At 39.9% G+C, this 25,289-nt stretch overlaps 2 protein-coding genes across 3 annotated transcripts in view; one reads left to right on the plus strand and one right to left on the minus strand.

Moving 5' to 3' along the window:
- LOC124789000 (octopamine receptor Oamb-like) overlaps nt 1-25,289 on the minus strand; it is a 596,669-nt gene that overhangs the window by 468,346 nt on the left and 103,034 nt on the right. The window lies entirely within an intron of this gene.
- Nucleotides 1-25,289, plus strand: part of LOC124789632 (major royal jelly protein 1-like) — a 90,097-nt gene that overhangs the window by 23,678 nt on the left and 41,130 nt on the right. The window contains exons 2-3 of one of the 2 annotated variants that reach the window (XM_047257058.1): nt 16,830-16,933; nt 17,021-17,155. In XM_047257058.1, coding sequence (XP_047113014.1) covers nt 16,843-16,933; nt 17,021-17,155 — 226 coding nt within the window. In that variant the 5' untranslated portion in view covers nt 16,830-16,842. Of the gene's footprint in view, nt 1-16,829; nt 17,156-25,289 lie in introns of both variants that reach the window. The other variant, XM_047257057.1, reaches the window with a different exon arrangement.

Here is a 25,289-nt window from a genome sequence, read left to right on the forward strand (position 1 = left end):
AGTGTACAGCTGTGGAGATGTTTATGTGGGTACCACTAAAAGAACTGTTTCAAAACGTTTGGAAGAGCACAAGGGCAATTGTAGAAGAGGAGAAACGGAATGATCAGCTGTTCCGGCCAGGTAACCACCATATTCGTTTCGAGGAGACGCAAGTACTAGCGGCCACAAGCGGATATTTCGAACTCTACAGGGAGACAATCGAAATCGCCAAACACCCTGTCAATTTCAATCGAAAGGAGGAGGGCGTGAAATTAAACGGTATATGGATGCCGGTGTTGAAGAAGATATGTTCCAGCCGTCCACCACTCGGTGATGGCAACGGCGATCGACGACAGCGGACAGCGGCCAATTGCACTGAAGTTTTCAAAACACGTGACGTCACGCCTCGGCACGGGAGCGCGCGGACACGGAATTTAGCGGCAGTCAGTAGCGAGCCAGTGGGTGTGTTGGACCTTCCATCGAGCTACAGACCCCCTTGAAGGTGACCCTGGCAGACGGGGACGAAACGTTGGAAATTGACACTGAATTCATCAACCGACCACGGCATAACAGCCCGAATAATTATAATGGACATAACAATTACTACGCATTAGTGGGCGACAACGGTCAATGCACAAGCGGGAGCTCAGTTGAAATTGCCGGAGGTTATAAAATCTTTGAAAGTGGATTATCATAGTATTGAACAGAAGTAATCTCACCTGCAAGATGTAACGCGGTAACGCTTGAGAAACGTTACTCACTATAATGTTCACTGTCAACAGGTTATATTGACTCCTTTCGCTACCGGAATATAAAACAATTAAATGAGCCAACGCCGAAAATAGCAGGTCTTAGCTTCTGTATTTTGCCTTCTTATCAAGAACTGACGGCTGAATGTTTCTTCCACTTTCTTCAGTTTGAGTTTGTCGAATTTCGTAGATAATTTATGGAAAAGTGAGATGCTTAATTTCTAAGAATTTAAGCATCTCATTTTTCCACATAATACCTTTACTTAATGAGTTGCTCGCCATAAAGATGTAACTAAAAAAATTTACGTTTGCTCAGAATATGTAGCCGGTTCTTCGAGTGGATCAAGATCTTATTAACAGGATGTGCAGCATTTTGCTCTGTAAGGAGCGAATGGTTCAGAGCTGCCTCGGTAAAGTATGATGTTCCGGATTTTATTTGCATTCCATCTTAATGGATTATCAAATATTAGCTGTAATAAAGGTATCAGAAAAAGGTAAAGTCTGTGGGTCAGCGCACGTCAGCGGTCTACTGGCCTGATTGTAGGTGGAGTGCAGACTTTCTTCGTTCCAGCAGCAGGATGGGGAGGGTGGCAAACCCGTTGCCCGGCCGTCTTTTATCTCTCGGAAGGATCCCCAGTATTGATTTGATAGCACGCTGAGTGGACCTGGGCAGTTGTGGAAGAGCGGGAAGTAGAAAAAATCCGCACCCATATCCGGGATCGAATCTGGGACAACGAGGGTACCCTACTCGATAACCCATGATGGCCACATTAGTCGCAGTACTGCCGAAATGTGTGGGATGCCTATGTGGTTGGCCTAATAAGGGAAATTAATCTTATAAAAGTAAATGGAATGTGAAATATTTTAGGACTGATTGGCTCGCAGAATAGTAAAAGAGACTTTCAGGTGGCATATACACGAAGAAACATATCTCATGTATTTTGTGTAAACCTCCACACAAACATCCAAAATGTGATTTTAACGGTGGAATCTGAGAATATTGTGAAACGCTTAACCTTGCAAATCTTACGTTGGACTGAGAAGGGGGGAGGCACACAGCAATCGTCCATTTCACGCTTAAAATGTGAACATAACATAAAGCGGTTATCATGGATGACATAATGGAATCGGTGAAAAAGGGCCAAGTACAATTTTTTCAGGTTACATTTACCGGATATAAATTATCTTTGTATCTGTTCGCAGTGTTTGCGGTAACAAGGGCTCATATCTCATCAGTATACATGCTCGTTAGATGGGTGATGAGTTAGAGAAGTAGCCATGTCCAGAGATGACTCCACAGAAGTCCAGATAAACAACAACTCTGATGCGTCCGTCGTTTAGTTTCATAAACGCGAAGACAGAAGATACTCTGAACTTCAAGACCTGGTGGCCTGACTGCTACAAAAGCGATGCTACCTGAGAGTGCTTTTATGTTAGCAAAACCAAAATGAAGTTTCAGATGTCTGCGTACGGCCTCTTCATTTTCCGTAGCAATTCTCCTAGAATTATTGAAGCCGAGCCATTCATTCCTGGACTCACTGCCTTCTAGTTTCCGCTGTTCAAAGGATGATGTAAGACAGGTCTTCCAAAGAAACAACCAAATAGTGGACCTGTTCCAATAAAAAGTAAGAAACTAGACGATGTAGAAATGTTCTGTACTGCATACTTGACGAAAAGAAACCATTTTATAACATTATAAATGAACCTTTATGCTCGTAACACACTCTGTTACTGCTATTATGAATATGAACAATATAAAGTTGCATATCACAATCCTTCCGCTCCAAACGGAACGCTAGTTGCCTCTTCAACATCATCAAGTTCGAAAAAGGGTCACCTCCAGTTCTTTCATACTGGATTATTGTCCACACTCGATGGCTAAATTATGGTGTATATTGTTTCACCTACATAGCATCTTCACGACACGATGCTTAAACCCATTGTGCAGTAACACAAATTTTTTGTGTCTACTGAAAAATTTATTTTCTGGGACGTAACCCCATTTCCAACTCAATTCAGTTCAGTTACCCCCTTCAATACATTTTATACTCAAATGAGAAGTATAGCACTCTACGTACATTCGGATCGTGAAGTGTATAGTAGCTTACGTACATTCGGCTCATGAAGGCGTTGACTGTGAAATGACACCCGCATTTTCTTGTCACTATAATTTCGTGCCATATCCGAGATTTTATAAAATTTCCACTGGGTGATTCACTTACAGAGAGGAAAACTCACAGTTCAGAAAGTAATAATATGAAAATTTTTAAGAGCGCGTATGCAGAGCATAAATGAAGTACAATGTTATTTCTGGTTCAGTGCCAAAATCTGAAGCCGGAATTCGGATTGATGTGAAACTATCCATCTGAATCGTTTCACCCGGATTTTTCTTTTTGTTTAGTTCGTCGAGTGAGGCACAGCAGAATAAATCTTTTCACTGTGTTTTTATGCAGGACGGAATGGCCCACATAACACTTGTAAGAGGAATAACGAGAATTAATTTAGGTAGGTACGGCCAAGCCGCACACCGATACTGCTGCAGACAATATAGTATTAATTCAAGTTAACAACTCGTTGGGGACTCTTTATTTTGCTTAGGAAAGCACGGCTCACGCTGAACAAACGCGGTTGTACGACGTTTCCCTGGAAGGTCAGAGTTTGCTCTGAAAACACCTGTCTGTGCCCTTGTGGCGTGTACTCTCCCCTACATTAACAACTCTCTTCGCTGCTGTGCAAGCTGAAGCAGCAGATAACGGCAATTAATTAGCATATGTGGAAACTTCTCGATCCAGAAAGCATAGTTTCGTTAAGAACTCCACGTGGGTACGAAAACAGTTTATTTTGCTTTGTACCATTAATCTCACCAACAGAGCAAAACCCATAGCCTCTAACAACACTAAAATACTTTGATAAATTTTAGTTAAATAGTTTCAATGCAAATCATTCTTCATATTGATAAAACTAGATCTTCATTTTTTTGTTTCTATTTGTTCTCTTAGAATAATCATGAATTTTAATCGCAATTATTGTTTCCAGGATGTGCATTATAATCTAATCAGTATTTCCATTATGATAGGGATGAGGATAAAATACACTGCATTACACGTCGGGCATGTATTGATGTCGCAATGTTACATATACTTACTGCAGTGCATAAACTTCTTCATAATGTGTGGATAATATCGCTCCCATAGCTGCATAAAAAAATTAAACACTGTGTCAAAACTTCAAAGTAAATGGTGAAGAACTCCTGTGTATATATATATATAAACCATTTGTAGTTTTATTTATGTAGATGTAAATATTCGTTTGTTGCAGAATCTAAAATCTCCAAAACTTCTTCAATGATTGTTTTGAAATTTTGACATGACATTGTATTCGAAAATACATACAAATGTTATTCACTGTTGCTTTGACATTTTAACAAGACATTGGACTGGACTGTGGCCCTGTTGCTATACCTGCTGGAGTGACACATATATATGTGGCACTGTACAAAAATGTAATAATTATAGGTGAACTTTATACACGAATTTAATGTTTGTTTCGTCAAAATCTGAAGTCTCCAAAATGTAAATATAACATGTCTTTCAAATATAAAACTGTTTTTATACACATATTTTAATATATGTAATACATAAATAAATTGTAATATGTAAAGTGGAAAACTCTATTATCAAAAATTTCGAAAAGCTGTTGACCAATTTACTTCAAAGTGTTACTCTAACAAACGTTTGGACACATAGGTAATATCTGTAATATATAAGTATGTATTTTTCAGGATAAAATTCAGTTGTCAGTTGCAAAAATATTTTTATAACGCTTTGCCAGATTCAGCTGAATAATCTGTCGTCTTCAGAAGCCTACAAAATTAGCGATATTATAAATATTTAGAGCTTGGCTATACATTTATGCGAAGTATAAAAAGTTTTTTGTACAGAAACTAAGTTAGTATTGATTTGATATCAGTATCACCTTACAGATGCATAATATCATGATATGTCAAGAAATTTACATGTTGCGTGTGATTATTGTAAACAAAAACTGACAGTTTACAGTAATAGAATGGTATGTTCATTGAGCTGTTGTGTTAGTAGCAATGAACATATATAAAAGCATCTTAAAAGTATACAAAGGTATACAAATCTGTTATACATAATGCACAGGAAAAAACATGGCAAACAGTTCTACCATATAAAAGGAATTGGTTAATTTTCACATTTTATAAGAAATTATATGCAATCAAAACTGTGTTTCTTAATGTAAGTTGATCATTCAACAAATCTTTTGAATTATGGGGCTTATATGAATTATGGGACTTACATGAATTATCGCAAATGCTCCGGAATGTGGGACCAAAAAGCCTCCCTGTCTGTCCTCTATAAAATATTTGGACATATTACAATGTATTTTATACACTCCAGATTTGAGAAATTTGTCAGCCAGGAGTTTCTCATTATGTATAAGGAGCAACTTGGCAGCATCATTGCTGGTGAAGCACAGATTTCGAATCTTATAAATACATTAGATATGCAGTATGAAATGTCACCTATAAATGGGATTGTAGTGCATTTCTTAACAGTAACGCCATTTTTATTGAGTGTAGTGCAGTTTATATTCTTACTGGTTTTGTTATTATAAAGTTTTCGTTCAAAGGATGCTTGATAGCTGCGCGGAATTAGCCGAGCGGTCTAAGGCGCTGCAGTCATGGACTGTGCGGCTGATCCCGGATGAGGTTCGAGTCTTCCCTCGGGCATGGGTGTGTGTGTTTGTCCTTAGGATAATTTAGGTTAAGTAGTGTGTAAGCTTAGGGACTGATGACTTTTGCTGTTAAGTCACATAAGATTTCACACACATTTGAACATTTTTTAATGCTTGATATCCATCTTTGAACTCCATATACTTTAAGTTATTAAGTGCAATAGCAGGAGAGGTTAGTGGCACCTCAGTAATAAGGTCGATCATAGCTTGTAAGAATCTCACTTCATGCTTAAAGGTGTGAGAAGGTGAGGCATGAATGATGTTATGTGTTGTAATCGGTTTCCTGAACTATCGGAGTTGAGTTTGCCACCTACTAAACATGATATGTCAAGAAATTTACATGTTGTGTGTGATTATTGTAAACAAAGACTGACAGTTTACAGTAACTGAATTATATGTTCATTGAGCTCTTGTGTTAGTAGCAATGAACATGTGTAAAGGCATCGTAAAAGTATATATTACAGAAAACTATATATATGCAATGTCATTCTCTGTGAGAAACAGAAGAGAGATGATTAACTCTCTAAAATATGTCACTTTCCCTCCTGGCCACATACTCACATCTTTTGATATTACATATCTCTACACTAACATTCCTGCATACAAAACTATCCATATAATTGAAAACAATTTCACTAAGTACAAGAAACTGAATTCAAATGAAATTAAAGAATTTATAAGATTTTTGAGAGTAATTCTAAAGCACAACTACTTCAGTTTCAATGGTCACCTACATCAACAAGATGAAGTCCTTGCTATTGTGAACTGTCTTGCTGGGCATTGTACCTTACATTTCCATTAATAATTTTGAAATAAATTTTTATAGTTCCTATCCCATTCTAGCCAATAACATTACATTTTACATGCGATATGTCGATGGTCCCATCACTGTTTTAAAAGAAGATGTGAAGGATACCAAATTAGTTATTGACTCACTGAAGTGCGTCCATCCTTAAACTAAATTTACATATGAAATACAAAATCAACATAATGAACTGAGTTTTATGGATGTGAGACTATTTGTAGTAGATGGTACTATTAACTTTGATATTTAGAGGAAACCCACCACAAAAGGTAACATTAGTCATGTCTCTTCTTGTCACGACTTGAAGCATTCTTTCTCGCGACGATCGACCATATTACTGAGCTGCTGCTAACCGTATGGCATTCTTCCACACGATAATCGACCACATTACTGAGCTGACGCTAACCCCATCAGCTATTGCTGCAGAACTTAATAACTAAAAGTATAAAGCGATGAAAAACGGATATCAAGCATCCCTTGTACAAAAAATTCATGATACTAAAATAAACAAGAACAAACATTTCTATACGCTCAATAAAAATGGCCTTACAATTAAAGAATATGCTACAATCCCAATTTTAGATGACACCTCATATCGTATAATTAATTTATTTAAAGAATATGACGTTACTATGAACTTTACCACCAATAATGCCAGCGAGTTGCTCTTTACGAGGGGCGTGAGAAAAGTAATGAGACAGGCAGCACTGTGAGCATTCTGACAACGTTGTGATGTTCTGCCTGTGTAGACCGGTGTGTTCATCCCCTGCAGACGCTCAGTCTGAGTTCCACCTCCGCACGGCCATCACGTGGTATCTGATAGCTCCATCACAGATGTTTTTGTTGTGTGTTACGAAAATGGAAAGCGGAATTTAGAGCAATTTCATGCCACCAAAGTTTATGTTACACTTGTGGAATTCGCCAGTGTGATTTTTGAAAATCGGAAACAAGCTTAAGTGGAAAACACCTTTTCAAGTGCACAAGATTTTCGCTGACACAAATTATTTTTGGAAGGCAGAGGAACGTCGAACCTCGCCCAGGGAGACCATCAGCTTCAAAAACCGACGGAAACGTGTTCTTGAAAGATCAGACCGACGTTTAACAGTAAATATAATGGATGACTTATTAAACTTGAACACTTTCACCGTACATCAATTTTTTTCCGATGTTTGGCAAATACGAAATGTTTGTACGAAAATGGTGCCGAAAAACGTCACAACTGAGCAAAAAGACAATCTAAGAAACGTGTGCGTTGATCTTAAGGCGATTGCCAATGACCACGAATGGTTCAGTCGTATGATCAGAGGTGATGAATCCTGAATCCTTGATTTTTTAGTACAATACCGCGACAAAGTGAGAAAGAGAAGAGTGGCACACGAAGACATCTCTTCGACTGAAAAAAGTCTAATGAGCAAATCAAGGATCAAAACAACGCTGATTTGCCTTTCTGACAATAGGGGTATTGTGCATAAAGTATTTGTTCCCCAAGGACAAACTGTTAACCAAGTGTTTTACAAAGATGGACTTGAATGGCTCAGGAAAAACGTGAATCGAGTGAGACTGGACATTGCTGACAAGTGTATGACGCATCAAGACAACGCCTCATGTCACACAGCAACTTCCATCACCATATTCTTGGTCTCGAAAGGATTTCTTGTGTTCCACAGCTACGTATTCATCTGATATGAATCCTTGTTCTTTCTTCTTATCCTGAAATTAAAAAAGTCTTAAAAGGACGCCATTTTTGAACTCTGGAGATCATTCAAAAGAATGTGACCGAGATGTTAAAAGCCTTACCACCTGAAGGCCTTCTACCAAGAGTGAGAACATCGACTCCGCCGGTGTATATCTGCCAAAGAGAACTACTTTCAAGAGGACAATATTGTTGTCTGAAAATAAATAAAACTTAGATAGATAAAAAGGCAGTTTCATTACTTTTCTCATGCATGTCCTGTACATAATAGATCCAAATGACAAATTTCTCGAATCTGGACTATACAGGGTGATTCACGAAGATATGCAAATTTTTTAATATGTTATTCTACAAGTAGAACTAAAGAAAAAAGTTCATATAAACATAGGTCTGCAAATGTTTAGTTACGAAATTATGGCTAATTAAAGATTTTGCCTGAAGCTTAGCAACTTTGTTAATATGAAGCCATCGCAAAGCTGTAAAGCACGATTCCCATTTATTTTGTTGTTATTGATCTACTGAATCTAATAAAACATGTCCCAGACGTGTATCTACAGTAGTTTTCCAGAACATCCAGAGAAGCTAAGACGCAATTTCGTAAAATTTTTTATTTGTTAACTACTTGGCCTAGTTTGTTTTCATAAATTCCAAACAACTGCACAAAGTTCTTAACAGAAGTTCTAGAGAATTTAATTTTGGAAAAATGATGGTAATAGCGTTAACTGAAACTGTATGAATGTGTCAGATAATTTGCTTTTATTAATACCACAGCACACGTGAATTCATATTGAACCGGAAAAAAGCTCAGTGTTAAGGAAATTGCACAGTCTACAAACAGTTTCACAATACATTCACAATAAATGTTCAAAAATGTCTCCACCGAGTTCAATGCATTTAGCTGCACGTGTATGAAAAGATTTTGCTGCTCGTTTCAGTTTCACAGGGTTCCTCTTATTTCGTTTATTGCATTCATAATGCGAGCAAGCAATACTTCACGTTTATTGACTGTGTCCACATAAAACTATGTCTTTCATCCATCCCCATACACAAACATTCAGCGTTGTTAAATCGGGCGATCTGGGTGGCCACGGACGTGTAGCACCACGACCAATCCATTTCTGGGGAAATTGTTCATTTAAATGTGTAGTAACGGCGTTGGTGAAATGTGGAGGCGCGGCATCAACTTGAAAATACATTTGCAATCGCATAGTAAGTAGAACATCTCCGAGCAAGCGGGACATTTTATCCTGAAGGAATCGTAAGTACGTTCGTCAGTTAGACGTCCTTGGAAAATGAATGGTCCAATCAAGTGTGTGTTGATTATACCACACCACACATTATACTAAATCGCTGTTGGGAAATTGCGTTGCACTGTTGCATGTGAGTTTACTTCAGACCATACGTGCTCGTTATGTAAATTGTTTATACCATCTCGAGTAAACTGTGCCTCATCAGTAAATAAAACGTATTTGTGTAACTGCTGATTAGTATTTAACCAATTGCACAACTCCAAGTGAAGGGCACGATCTCCCGGTTGTAAATGATTCAATTTTTGTTTATGGTAAGGATACAGATTATTGTACTTCAGTGTACGCCATACCTTATATTGTGAGATGTCTAATCGTTGAGAGATACGTAGTGTACTGGTAATCCGGCAACGTAGAACAGCATCCGTAATATCCTCACCATCATCTTCGCGTATCGAGCTCTCGTACTAATTACGAACGCTAGGCAGAGAGTCTATCTCCCGTAACATTCGAAACACTGAGCTAATGGTTCGTGCATTCGGAATCCTCCGATTAGGATAACGTATGCGATATTCGTTAACCGCAGCCGTAGCATACCATCACATTTGCGATAACAAAAAAAAAAAAAAAAAAAAAAAAAAATTCGGCGCACTCCTCTGTCGTAAATTTGAAAGGCATCCTTATTTCATAAATAATCTACAATCTACAACAGTTAGTATGTGGTTTCTCTTACACTGTTGTTATGTTCCTTCACTGAACAATACAGAAAACTAACTCGTTTCAAGGTTACGAAACGACTTAAACAACTCACTAACGGTTGCCAACAATGACAAAAACGTTTCTACATTCTCAATGGAAAGTAAACGAATTTACTTGCATAATAATCTCTGCTTCTCTGGATGTTCTGGAGCCGACCGGAGTGGCCGTGCGGTTCTAGGCGCCACAGTCTGGAGCCGAGCGACCGCTACGGTCGCAGGTTCGAATCCTGCCTCGGGCATGGATGTGTGTGATGTCCTTAGGTTAGTTAGGTTTAGTTAGTTCTAAGTTCTAGGCGACTGATGACCTCAGAAGTTAAGTCGCATAGTGTTCAGAGCCATTTGAACCATTTTTGATGTTCTGGAGAACTACTGTAGATACACGTCTGGGACATGTTTTATTAGATTCACCACATCAATAACAAGAAAATAAATGGAAATCGTGCCTTACTTTAACCTCATACAGTTTTGTGCTGGCTTAAAATTAGCGAAGTTGCTTAATTTCAAGCAAAATCTGTTATTAGCCGTAACTCCATAACTAAACATTTGCGGACCTATGTTTACATGACCATTTTTCTTTGGTTTTACTTGTAGAAAAACATACTAAAATATTTGCATATCTTCGTGAATCACCCTTTATAAAATACAATGTAATATTTTTCCGTGTTTTTATATAGTACAGGACAGATAGACATGGCATTTGAGACCCACTTTTGTGAGGACTTGCTCAACAAAGACGGTAAGAATTCATAAAAGGCAACTTTTGCAAACATCACAAAATACAGAAACACACCTTTCTCCTCAGTCCTTGCTTAACATAGAAATTTTGCATATAGTTCACAAGTGCAACATAATAACCTTTTAGAAGATTTTGAAATATATAAACACTCCCATGCAAATTCAAAAGATTTGTTGAAAATATAAACTAAAGTTACTGATTGTATCGTTTCAAAAGACACTGAAGAGCGAGTTTTATTTATATCGAATTTGTCTAATTTCCGATTACATCAGGAAGTGTCATCTGGCTACACATTCTCCAAATATTCCTGTGTTTGGCACTAGCTTTTTGCCCCTTACTTTACTTTGGCTAGCAGCAATGTAAATTTCTCGTGATAAAACAAGTCAAATTGTAGCACCACTAATATTTATTTACGTGCTTCTGGCTAAACGTATGTCTGTGTGTTTTGTGTATACAGTTTTAGTTAAGCCGTCTGGCTGCACGATGGCAAGCAGCAACGGTGCCTCCCGCCACTGCAGTCTGTCAATCATAAAGTCATTTCGAGGTACAAAGAGACCTCCACGTCCGCGGGTTGTCAGAGCCTTAATTATTTTCCTTGCATTCCGTTCAATAACAAATTTCGTTGAAGGCGTAAGGTAAGACTGAAAAGTTTTCGCTTAAATGTAGTTTACACATCGCTCATTTTCATCCAATATCGAGTTGTAATCCAAGTCTGTTCATCCTCTCTAAAGATCTCGTTGTCGAAGGGACTCAATCTACCATTATTATTCACTTTCGCTGTAGACGATCAATGGCCGTGACTTGTGGTGTTTCATTGTGCACTGGCGGCAGTCTGGCCAGAGTAGTGTTCTGGTAGTCCACAAAAGCAGCAAAGTAGAATTTCGGTCTCTGTATTCATGTAGTACGTTAACACTGACACTTCTCAACCTGGCCCCTAAGGTACAGTGTGGTGGAAATTGATAGCGTGGACATTTGGAGTAGAGCTGCACATGCTTCAGTCCTGTGAAGAAGGCTGTCCCGTTCAGTGTTGCCAACTCTAAAAAACCTGAGTCGCTACATTCAATATCAAAAGTCGCTAGAAAGTTGCTAAAACTGATTTTACTAGAGTTGTACTGAAAATTTGAATGGTGCAATAAGCCAGTGGGGAGGAGGGGGTAATAAATGTTTAATAAAAATTGTCTCATACGTAATTGCTATATTGTCTTAATTAAATGACTCATCGCTTGCAACAACATACATATAAAATACACTAACGGTTAATTAAACATGTTATCATAATTGATACAACACATAAATTGTTGTTTCAATCACAGTAGTCAAATACACTGGAAATATACAACTATATTTGTAGCAAAAGAAAGCAAGAACTCAAATTAGGTTACAAAATATATACATACCGGTATGTGAGCTATTCATCGTCGTCACTCAGAAGATCGAATAACTCTTCTGTTTCATGCTCTGACAGAACTGTTGTTGATGTAGAGGGTTGAACATCGCTCAAAAGATGATGTTGCAGTTCGACTGGTTTTGTCGCAAAAGAGTAACTTTTGTTCGCACCAATAAGCTCCATTACGTCTGACGGTATGTCAAAAGATGCACAATCTTTATTTTGTTTCTTCAGCTGTTCTCTCAATATGATCAAAGCATTAATTGTCTTTAACGATAATCTGTTACGTTGTTTAGTTTTTATAATGTCCATAGAACTGAATACTCTTTCCACTTCTGCATTTGAATGCGGTAGGCATAGAACAGTCATTGCTAGTTGTGAAATCAAAGAAAAAGGATTCTCACCTACATTTTTATACTGCAAAACCTCACTCCAAAATCGAACAGTGTTAGTAGTGTTATTCCACCTCATGAAGTTGATATTATGCCATTCTTGCAGCATACCGTCTATGAAATCGCCACTAAAACCTAATTCTTTGGCTACATCCGCTACAGCATTATTTTAATTCACTTTTAGTGTTTCTTCAACATTCAGCATTGACATTTTTTTCAGGATCGTAACGTTACTTGCCAGTCTTTGTCGAATTTGTTTTGTGAGTTTCAGACTAAACTGAATGCATCTTTTCTTCAAATAAACTTCATTTTCTTCAGACAAACTTAACTCAGACAATTTCTGTTCAAACATAAAGCCAAGGTTCGGATTTGCGTTCGTACATTCGCTTGGAACTGGTTTTGTCAACAAATCAACAGCTGGAAAAACTATGTTTTGTCCGAGCGACTGCATGAGAAATACAAGTGTATGTAGTAATTTAGTGGGGTCATTGTCTTCTCCTTCAAAAGCTTTTATTGCTATTTGTACGTCTTTTAAAGCACATTTAAGGTAAAACATGTAAAGATGATTTGAGTTGTCATAATACATCGTGTAGAAAAGATCGGCAGTGTAACAATTGTCTTGAACCATGGCAAGTGAAAAATGTAGCATTAGTTCTCCCCAGTGCTCCAGAATTCTTCGTATTGCTGGTTCAATTGAAAGCCAACGTGTTGCACAGACCTTCAAAATTTTTAGTGGTTGTTTTCCACAATTTATTGTCTCATAAACCTTTTCATATTCCCCTTGTCTTTTGGGTGAAATGGAGAACCAATTGTAGCTTTCCCGTACAAGAAACTCTGTTTCCAGGTATGGTATTCACTGAGGCGTGCGAAACTGCAAGCTGAAGAGAGTGAGAAATGCAACGGATCGATACCAAATGCTTCAAACCATATTCTCTCTTGAGTTGTTCGAAAAGCCTATTGTTTATTCCAACCATTGCATTATCTGTGCCATTTCCTACCATATTAGCGATTGGAAGTTTGAGATCTTTCAAAGAATTCACAAGAACAGCAGCAAGATTTCTTGCATCTCCAGTTTCTACTACAGCGAGTTTGAGAAATGCTGATCTAATGGTTTGGTTGTTTACACTATAGTACCGTATAACGATACCTAGCATTTTAGATATTGATACATCTGTGGAATCATCTATCAGTACACTGTATTTTTGGTTACCTATATCTTCAACCAATGATTGTGTCAAATATGGAGCCAAAACTTCAGTTATAATGTTAGTGCACTTCGTACGATGTAATTGCATGTTTTTAGCGCCCTCATCAGCGGAAAACACCTTCTTGCACAGTATTCCTAAATGATCTACAGCTAAGATAGAAGAATGTTCAGCAATAAATAAAGAAACGGCGCCTTCCGCTCTGCTTGCTATTCCAACTGTAGTTTTCGGAACAGTTTTCACAGGTAAGGTGGTTTGTGTTTTTTTAATCAATTTTTTGTTTATGCATAATAGTTTTCGAATGCTTTCTAATATCACACAATTTAGCATAAAACTCTGTTGCACATGCTTGACATCTTGCCTTGGATAAGTCTCCAACTCTGGTTTCAGCCACCCATTGAATTCAGGTTCTGCTTCCCAAGCATCCCGATATTTTTGAGCGTACTGCTTCTTCTTCTGCGGTAAATCCAATATGTAAGCCACCACAACATAAGTTTCATCAATTTATAATCACTGAAAATATATCAAAACTCAGGTGAACTAGAAGTCATGAAACAATCTACTCACTCGGTAACTCGATATCAGTCCTATTGTTCATTGTTTAAAACATAATAATACCCCCACCGAATTGTTCTTGCGTTACCACTGTGCACGTGGTAATGATTTCACTGCTAGTTAACATTTCGAAAAATTAGAGGTTGCTGGACAGAAATGAATTTTATTATACCTAATATTACGTATGTTTTTTGTCAATTCGAAAAATAAAAGGAGTTCAAAAGTTGAAGAACTATAGATCTATACGCTATCGACGATAACAGGCTAGTATGTAATGATTAATGTATTGTTCTATAGTCAAGGTTTTCTTACTCTGTAGGCAATTCCCTCATTCAGGTTTACTAAATGCTGAACAGTGCTACATGATCTGCTAAGAACTTAATTTAACTTCTTAAATCTAGAACAAAGTCAGTGTAGTACTCATTCTATAGCTAAAATCTTAGTTTTGTTAATGAAAATACTGGCTCAGAATAGTTTTGATTTGTACTTCAAAAGTCGTTGGTAGTCCAAAAGTCGCCAGATAAGTCGCTAAATAATTTTTGTCGCTAAAAAGTTTTTTTTGTCGCTAAGACGAGGGCAAAAGTCGCCATTTCTAGCGACAAAGTCGCTAAATTGGCAACAATGGTCCCGTTACTGTTGACGCAAACAATGGGCTGCCGAAGACTAGAAACAGTTTACATAAGGTAATTGTTGCTGTCTATACGAGAATGATGAGCTGAGCCTTGTTCGTGAAACAGTTGAGGAAATCTTGCTGTAGCATGCTAAATGTGGTGCAAAATTTAGCAGGTGTTTCAGTGTTCTGGAAACGATTCAGTTACACAGAAATGGATCCTTTGGCTAGGATGCAGCTGAAAGATAATCGGCTATTGTCCTTGGTCCGTTATCCTAATGACAACTGTGACGTTATGTGTACTAGTAATATCAGTAAAGATGATAATTTTCAGGCAGCGCACTGAAACTGTGTCTCAGCATCCGACGAAGGAAAGTGAAGTAACTATGGACAGGATGAAGCTCGAAGTTGATCCGTGATGCATTTTTGGATGGCGTAACTGGTAGTGAAGTAACTATGGACAGGATGAAGCTCGAAGTTGATCCGTGATGCATTTTTGGATGGCGTAACTGGTAGTGCACTGTCCGCGAAAGGGAGGAATTAATTTCCAAAGTCCAGGCCGGCACACAGACTTTTTGTTACATACTTTCATCACAGCAAACACTGCTTTGAACACAACAGTGATAATAGAAGTTGTCAGTGAATCTTGCGTGTGGTATTCTGATTGGAATAGTTAGATAATGACTTGTTACGTACGAGAGGTAATCAAAAAGTTTCCGTTCGAGGGCACTGTTGCAGTGGATATGCAACGTAGCTCAATACAAGCGCGGACATGTAGGCCAGAGAGTAGTGGCGCATTAGTGTCTTTCCAACATGCGGGCGGTAAATGCAAAAATGTGAAGTATGGCGACGTTATTACCATATGCGTTCTAACAGGATCAGCGTACTGTTATTCTTTCCTTGACCGCCGAAGAACCAACATTGGCGAATGAGGAATGCGTGTGGCGCAGCACGTCTGAAGAAAATCACCATTGTGGAATGGTGCGCCAAGTTCAGTACTGGTGGCGGTTCGAGTCGCCGGTCGATCTGGGAAGCCAGCCTCATCCATTACGGACAAGTGGAAGACATTCGAGCACCCGCCATATAGTTCTGATCCCTCCCCATGCGGTTGTCACACTTCTGCTCCCTTAAAAAAGGCCTTGAACGATCGACGATCCCTGTCGGACATAGACGTGCAGTAGGCAGTTACATATTTCTTCAAGCATCAGGAGACGGTGTTTTAGCGAAAGGGCATATTTAACCTGGTGCGTCGGTGGGATGGTTGTCTCAATGCTCAAAGCAATTTTGCGTAGTTCGCATTCCGAATCTAGGCTGTACAGCCTTCGAAGGAAACTTTTTGATCGCCTCTTGTACATCTATATCCACTTCTACATCAACACCTATTACTTCAACATGTATATCTGTACTCTTCCAACCAAGTGGATGGTAGAGGGTAAAAGCCAATCTACATCTCATTAGCGCTTCTTCCAGTTCCATCTACATGTGGAGCGTGGGAAGAATGACAGCTTCAGTGCTTCTGTGCGCGCTGTAAGTAGTCCAGTCCTGTCTTTGTAGTCCCTACAGGAGCGATGCTTAGGCAGTTGTGTACACCCCAAATTCCTCCGTTGATTCCGATTCTTCAAACATGCAAAGTAGATAGTTGGCAGCTACTAGTCTAGGTTTTGCTGCACCTACTTGTCGCTCCCCCATGTAACTGATATAGAGGTGACGATACGTGCAACCGTTCCTAGTATACATTAAATATCCCCTAATGTTCTTAATGCTGCTCCCACATATTTCGACAATACTCTTGGATGAGTGGCAAGAACGTTTTGCAAGCAGTCTCCTCTGCAGACTGGTTGCATTTTGTCAGTATCCTGTGAATGAACCGAAGTCTTATCCAAACAACATTTCTGTCACACTGCCACCATCGTATCCTTTAATGACGAGTTTTGAAACTCTTTTATTTCCAGAGAGAGACACGTGATGGCAGTAGCGTCACAAAGAGGAGCCGGGCCACTGGCTAACGCCGTGCCTCTTGCACTCCTGGTGCTGGCAGTGGCGACGTCTGCATGTGGTAAGCAGCAGCAACAACAGCAGCAGCAGCAGCAGCAGAAAGAAGGCCGCTCCGATGACTGGGACTTCTTTTCGCCCATGTGGCCAGGTGTGGGCGGGCTTTCAGATGTGGCGCGGTGGCACACTCTCACGTTCGATTTCGGCGGCAACTGGACGAAGGAGCAGGAGTACCGAAACTCAGGACGCTACGACCCGCCCTCCATCCTTCTCATAGACTCCGAGAGTAAGTACCGTCTTGAAATTCCAGCTACGATCCATGATAAAGACCACGCAACGCGCTCTATTAATAAGGGCAAATTTCAGAGAATTGTCATAGAATTTGTTACAAATAACGCATCTGCAACACCAGATCTGATTTTCGTTGGTGTTCTTTGTTGTTATAGTGTTTAATACGAATACTGGTTTCATGCACTCCTGCACATTAGTCTATTGCATATAGTCTCCATTTCTGCTTAACCGAGAAAACCTAAATCCATCTCAACCTGCACATTGTAGTCAAGCCTTGGTCTCCCTCTACAGTTTTTACCAACCACACACATAAACTGACGATTCGATGATGGCTCATGACGTGTGTGCTTTCAGTCGACCCCTTCTTAATCCACTTGTACTATCTATTTAACTTGTTTTCAGTTTGATTCAGTAATTCTTCATTAGCTACTCGATCTAGACATCTAACCTTGAGCGTTCTGCTGTTGCAACAAATTTCAAAAGTTTCTATTCTTTTCTTGTCTAGCTTTTTATCGCCAACCTTTCACTTCCTTACAACGCTACAATCCAGACCTATGCCAAAAGGAAAGACTTTCTAACACTTAAAATGTTTCTCTTTCCGTTGTCAGTCACCGTCTCACATGCTGTCCGCTTCGGCCATCGTCAGCTACTTAGCTGCCCAAACAGCAAAACATCTACGAATTTTAGTGTCTCATTTCATTATCCGATCCCCACACCGTTGCGCTGTTTAATTCTGTTTTATTCCATTACCTTTGTTTTGATTTTGTTGACATTCGTCTTGTGATGGTTCAAAAATGGTTCAAATATCTCTGAGCACAATGGGACTTAACCTCTGAGGTCATCAGTCCCCTAGAACTTAGAACTACTTAACCTAACTAACCTAAGGACATCACACACATCCATGCCCGAGGCAGGATTCGAACCTGCGACCGTAAGGGTCGCGGGGTTCCAGACTGTAGCGCCTAGAACGGTCGGCCATCCCGGCCTGCGTCTTATGACGGTCTTAAATTTATTTTCAATATTTACAAAGTTATCTTTTTCAGACATGTTCTTCTCGTTATTGCCTATTCACATTTTATGTTCTATTTCAGCCATCTTTGCTTATTACGTAATCAAGTAACAAAATACGTAAACCGCTTTCAGCCTTTCGTTACCTAAAACCACTACACTACTTATACCAAGACATGTCCGAAAAAAGAGTCACCACAGATTGATATAATTGATTAATGAATCCACAACCTTCAGTGAGAATGCACAATATCGCTCGACCTCTAACGAGAATCTAAAATTAGCGAACATGGTGGACATGGACGGGGACTGTGGACAGATGGCACTAGGTGGTGGTGGTGGTTAGTGTTTAACGTCCCGTCGACAACGAGGTCATTAGAGACGGAGCGCAAGCTCGGGTTAGGGAAGGATTGGGAAGGAAATCGGCCGTGCCCTTTCAAAGGAACCATCCCGGCATTTGCCTGAAACGATTTAGGGAAATCACGGAAAACCTAAATCAGGATGGCCGGAGACGGGATTGAACCGTCGTCCTCCCGAATGCGAGTCCAGTGTGCTAACCACTGCGCCACCTCGCTCGGTGGATGGCACCAGGGGTGGGAAAGTGGGTCAGTCGGAGAGCGTGACGAGATACTTCATGCATTTGCGATAAACACAGTGCCTAGTGGCGCAATGGTTAACTCAACTGCCTAACAAGCAAGAGGTTCTGGGCTAGAGTCCCCGTCTTTCACACATTATCACTCGTCAACTACCGATTCCGCACAAAGTCCAAGTGCACCTGGTATCTTCAGTTCCTTCCCTTTCCTTCCTCCCCCCCCCCTTAATATAAAGCAATTACCTACGCATCACTCTGTTTAATTCCACCACACTTAGTTTACGTGTTGCACTTTTGTTGGTGTTGATCTTATAAACTTTCAGGTCCCTATCTGTTCCGTTAAATAGCTCTTGAACGTTATTTCCAGTCTGTGAGAGAATTATAGTCATCGCAAAATTTAAATTTTTTATTTGGTTTCCTTAAACCTTAATTAGCTGTCCAAATTTCTCCTTGATTTACTTCAAAGCTTACTCCACGTACAGACTGAATAAAATAGGGGTGGTGGGGGGAGGGGGGGTGGTAGGTTGCCATCATATGTCAATCCATTATCAACTACTGGTTCCCTTTCACGTCCTTCGCCTTATAATTGCAGTCTGATTTATGCACCTGTTGCACTTAATCTTTCGTTCCATGTATTTTTATTTCTGCTACCTCCAGAATTCCAAAGAGTGTATTTCAGTCAAACTCTCATACGCAGTTCCGAAAATTAAACAATTGGTTCTTCAATCTTTGTTCCAAATACTGAGAGTACCCTTATTTATGCGTTTACAGCATGGCCCGTCAACAGAACGTCTGCCAAAAAATTCACTAATGTCATGAAAGCACAACAAAGAGATGACGTTTTAAGAGCGAACATAACTAAATTTATCGACAAACAAGTTTACATACCAAAGAAAAGAATTGTACACAGAGTACTGCTAAGTGGTAACAATCGTAACATGATTTTCAACTGACCGTGTGTTGACATTGTAAAAACCGGCTATGATAAAATGCCGCCGGGTGGAATAGTTCTGCCGGCCGGAGTGGCCGAGCGATTCTAGGCGCTACAGTCTGGAACCGCGCGACCGCTACGGTCGCAGGTTATAATCCTGCCTCGGGCATGGATGTGTGTGATGTCCTTAGGTTAGTTAGGTTTAACTACTTCTAGGGGACTGATGACCTCAGAAGTTAAGTCCCATAGTGGAGCCATTTGAACCATTTTTTGTAATAGTTCTACTGGTGTTGGACACTTACATTAAAATTGGAGCAATAACAGCCCTCGGTCGCAAAAAAGACGTCTTTTGACATAGGTTTTTGCAATTCTATGAGTGTCTTGTACAGAAGTAATTCTATTTCAAAAAATTTGTGGTAAAAGCTTTATCGCTTGATCTTATTTATACGTGACATGTAAGTTTTGTTTCTTTTTTGTATTGCTAGTCAGTACTTATACTTCAAAAAAAATATTTTACTATAATTTTTTACTTATGTCATAGGCCAGTCTGAGTGTTTCAGTTCTGATGAAGGCACTCATAATAGGACCGAAACCTAGGTCAAAATACTTCTTTTTCCGACCGAGGGCTGTTACTGCTTTAATTTTACTTTGTAAACGGTCGCTGACCAGGTAGCCACCTTCAAAAACTTAAAACTTACATTAAAAGTCGACGGTCAATTATTAACAAAATTAGGGTCACAAATAAAGTAGCAGTAAACCCTTTTAAGGGAAATCAACAATCACATTTAGAAATGGGCAAACAACATCTGATACGAGCAACGGGTGATGGGAAAGCGAGCCGACATGGTGGAATGAATAAATCTTAGCTCACACAGGTTACAGCCAACGAAGTACACCGTTAGCAAACCTATTACATATATACAGTGGAGAGACCCACTGTAAGTCTGTCAGTTAATGGGCAACTACATAATTACGATAAAGGAGAAATTTCTTTTACGGCAGAAAGAAGGCGTGGGCGAATATGCACCGGAACGGGGATATGGAGAGTGTGGGGGTATAGGGAGAGGGGAGACTCTCTTTACTGACGTACAGTTGCAAAACACAGATCAAGTCACATTATAATTAAAGTATCTTAAACATTTGTAAATTACAAGCAAACAATGAAGAAAAGCGATAATGTTCAACAGGCCTTACGAGAGAGCGCCCACTCCAGATGAGATAAATAAGATCGAAATGGAATGCACTTACAAATACCGTGGAACAAATGCTAACATTTTAAACAAGGACATGTTTGACAGAATAGGCACGTATTATTTCAATAAAAATCCAGGAAACTGGAAAAAGTAAAACAGGTATTCATTAACTTATATAATACAAGGGGAAACAATATTTAAGCCAGGGACGAAAGACATTTGCTGCGAATGTTACGACAGATGCTATACTCTGTATTATGCTCTTTTCTCTGGCGTGTAAACTTACTTGTCAATAAATTTAAGAACATGTGCTCTTAATACCACCTATAAGTTGTGCCTGCATGATAGTTGTGACGATTTGGCACATGTTCCGATGATGGGTCATGCTAGAACCGCAAAAAAGTGACGTAGACTTTTGCTTTTAGTGGACAAAAACTTAGGATCTGGACGTGTTCAGCATTAGTACACTATCTAATCAAAAGTACCAGGGTACCCCTATGTAACGCGGAATTTACCTCTAGATGTCACTAGAGGCTGAACCACCAGTATAAGAGGTGGCGAGGTCAATGTCGACTGTTGATTATGTGACTAAAGGCGAAAGAACAACCGGAGCTAAGCTAAGACCAGGCAGACCGCACGTACCAATGGACAGGGACCGTCGAGGAATGCGGAGGGCGGCTGTAAACAGTCGCATGAAATCAGCGGAAGGAATCGCTCGTGAGTTCCAAAGTGGTACCGGCAGTCCACCTAGCCCAGTGACAGTGCATAGAGAGTTAAAAATTATGGCGCACAGTGCTCGAGTAGCTCCTCATTAGCCACACATTTCTGTAGCCATTGCTTACCGACGCTTGAGGTGGTGCGAAGAGCGACACAGCTGGACAGTGGATGAGTGGGAACGAGCGACTTGGAGTGACGAATGACGCTATACCCTCTGGCAGTCCGATGGAAGGGTTTGAGCTCTGCGAATGCCTGGAGAGCTTTACCTGCCATTATGTGCAGGGCCAACAGTGAAGTGTGGAGGAGTTGGTATTACGGTGTACGGGTGCTTTTTCGTATTTTGCTGTGATTGCTAAATGCCGGAGGATATGAACCCAGTTTGTAGCATTGTGTACCTGCTTGCAGTAGAGGAACTGTTCGGAGACGATGATTATTTGGATTAGCAATGTAATGCACGCGACAATAAAGCATAACCTTGAGGCAGTGGTTTGTGGGCTTGACATTCCTGAAATAGTCTGGTCTGGCTGGTGTTCCGAACTGAATCTAGTGGAACACCTTTGGGATGAGTCGACTTCGATCCAGAACCCAGAGTCCAAAATTACTACCACTCGTCCACAGATATTCATGTATCCCACTGACCCCAGCAGAGACCACGTCGTCATAAAGGCGAAGGGTGGACATATCCCATATAAATGGCCAGTAACAGGTGCCCAGATACTTCTGATCAGAGTTTAACGCTCGCAGCCCTCCCTCGCGACTTTATGTCGCAAGATAAACTAATTGTCTTCTGTGCAGTGTAGTCGGTATTTCCTCGCGAGTTCCTACATTTCTCCGGAACCGAGATTAATTTCCATGAAGTAAGCTTCTACTAGTTCTTTCATTCTTCCATAAATAAGCTTGTATTATATCCTCTTGCAAAATTTAATATTGGTCCCAGTGAAATGTCTTTAAAGAACGATATTCATGAACCACCAAAAGCTGTTTCAATATTTATTTCCATGTAAGTGGTTTCGATCACGCGACTATCTTCAAGTCACGAATTAACACAATATCAAGTTTAAGGTTGGTTCATTGACGTCAAACACAATATTTTTAATTGCAGTAGCTGTCATATTGATGTGGATCTAATCTCATATATTTGATAGCAGGCACAAAATGCAGTAATGAACAGTCTAAAACCGCACTCGCTGACTGCTGACAAGAAATTTAATATGCCCTGGCAGGTTTTTAACGCCTTTCTGTTTTCTAAAAGTATTATCCCTGCACGTTTACTCAAAAAATGGTTGCTTAGCACATTAGTGAATGAAAACATGCAGCATAAACTATTTTCTTAATTTGGAAGGAAACTTATAACAACGATATTGCAAATGTAGCTTAACTAAGGCGTTTCGTTAATTCTACGCAGCTGGATCTTTAATCAAAGTTGTGCTCTATTTCTAGTACCGAATAATTAACACATTCTACAGCTTGTATTACGTCGTTTCAGAACATTATTTTTGTACTTTGTGCAATTACATGAGAAATATTAAATGATATTTACTTATTCTCCTCAAAATTTAGTAATGCCTCTAGTGTTTTGAATCATATGATAATGTTACCTAATATTTCATTTGCTGCCTTTTCAGTAAAGGGATCGGCACTGCTTTTGTTCCTATACTTGACCATCTGCAGAAACGACAACATTAGCATATTCCGAAATGGAAAGTGAAAGATCATTTACGCAAATGAAAAACGACAGGGTCCAAAATAAAACACTGTCTTGTGAAACATCAAAACTTCTCATTGAAGAGTCATTGAACGACGAGGATGGTGATGTTTGGTTTATGAGGCGCTCAACTGCGCCCAGTCATCAGCGCCCGTACAAAGTCCCAGTTTTTACACAGTCCAAAGTCTTTTCAGAATCCAATGTAGCCACTGCCTCGAATGATGATAATGATGAAATGATGAAGACAACAGAAACACTCAGTCCCCGGGCAGAGGAAATCCCCAATCCGACCGGGAAGAGAACCCGGGACCCCGTGATCCAGAGGCAGCAACTCTAGACACTAGACCACGAGGCGTGCGGACACGGAATGACGTGGAAAGTGCACGATGCGTGCGGACACGGAATGACGTGGAAAGTGCAAGTGCACGTGTGCAACTTCAGAGGCAGCAGTACGAGCATGCGAGTGGTTCAAATGGCTCTGAGCACTATGGGACTCAACTGCTGAGGTCATTAGTCCCCTAGAACTTAGAACTAGTTAAACCTAAGGACATCACACACATCCATGCCCGAGGCAGGATTCGAACCTGCGACCGTAGCGGTCTCGCGGTTCCAGACTGCAGCGCCAGAACCGCGCGGCCACTTCGGCCGGCTGCATGCGAGTGAGTTCTAAAGCGGTTGACTTGTCGGTCTCTGTTAACGCACTCGATATACCGTACCAGTTCATCTACGAAGTGAAACGCATGAGGATGCAGCGACACATGGCAAGAGGACAAGGTATTGTTACCACCGCATGAGATGACAACCAACTTGTTCAGATAGCCACAGTTTTGTTCACAATGCTGTGTCGTCGCAGGAATTCTACATCAGATGTTGAGCTGTCTGTTCTATGACGCCGTTTGCTCATTTCTTTGTCTTGGGTGTAAAAGTCATCTTTTGTGTCCGTTTATTCTAAGTTCTTTACTTTATATCAAGAATAGTTTAAGAATGTGATGTATTCTGCATACATGTTTGACCATCTATGTAAATGAATAACATATGTCGCATAAAGAGACCAAAAAAAAGTCCTGTTGGCTAACGCTATTGGTGAAAAATCGCTTGAAATAGTATGATCTGTAAACTGTGTGGGGCTAATCGACAGGAGCCGTCTGATGTGGAGCGAACACGATAGACAAATCGTAGAAACGTCAGACCCCACAGGAAAGTGGCGTACAAAGCACTCATTCAGTATTGTTATTCACTCGGAAGTCTTTAGCGGGTACAGTTAATAAAGAAGGTGGAGAAGATGCAATGCACAGAGGTGTGTTTCGTCATGAGTGCTTTAGTATGCGTGACAGCAGTGCAGACATTTTTGTTAAACTACAGAGGCGTTGTGCATCGTGTTTTAGTGTAAAAAATCCGAGAGTTCCTTCTAAGAAGTTAAGGCCACGTACTGTTTGCGCCCCATACGTCTCGACAAATGACCACGACGAGAATATCAGAGATATAAAAAAGCTCATCCGGACAATTATGGTCAGTTGTTCATCCGCGAACTGAACAGCAGGACAAGTCAGGGGAGTGGGGAGATGGGAGGGGGGTGGGTTAATCACGAACCGCGTAATTAGTCACTACTGACCACATACAAGCGTACAGTCTGATATATATTAAAGACATGTGGAAATTGACTACTGAGAAATACGACTGACACAATAAATTTATGATTGATTGGTTATCTGGTTATATTAGTACTAATCTTACGGTTCACCTCGAAATTTCAAGTTCACGATCCCAAGAAAAAACCAAGGAATCGGTTCTCATTATGAATATCAAAGTTTCTTGTGTTTCAACTTTCCCTTTATTACATCTTCCATTTTTCCTGCGCCTCTGCTTTATACATCTCTACACAAAACCATGTACTTCAAGAATTTCTCACCCTCACCTGATTGTTTCTATCATCTAACCATGAACCTTACACAAGTGTTTTTACAACAAGCTCCACCTTAGAAT

The sequence above is a fragment of the Schistocerca piceifrons genome, chromosome 3, assembly GCF_021461385.2.
Source record: "Schistocerca piceifrons isolate TAMUIC-IGC-003096 chromosome 3, iqSchPice1.1, whole genome shotgun sequence".
NCBI lineage: Eukaryota > Metazoa > Arthropoda > Insecta > Orthoptera > Acrididae > Schistocerca > Schistocerca piceifrons.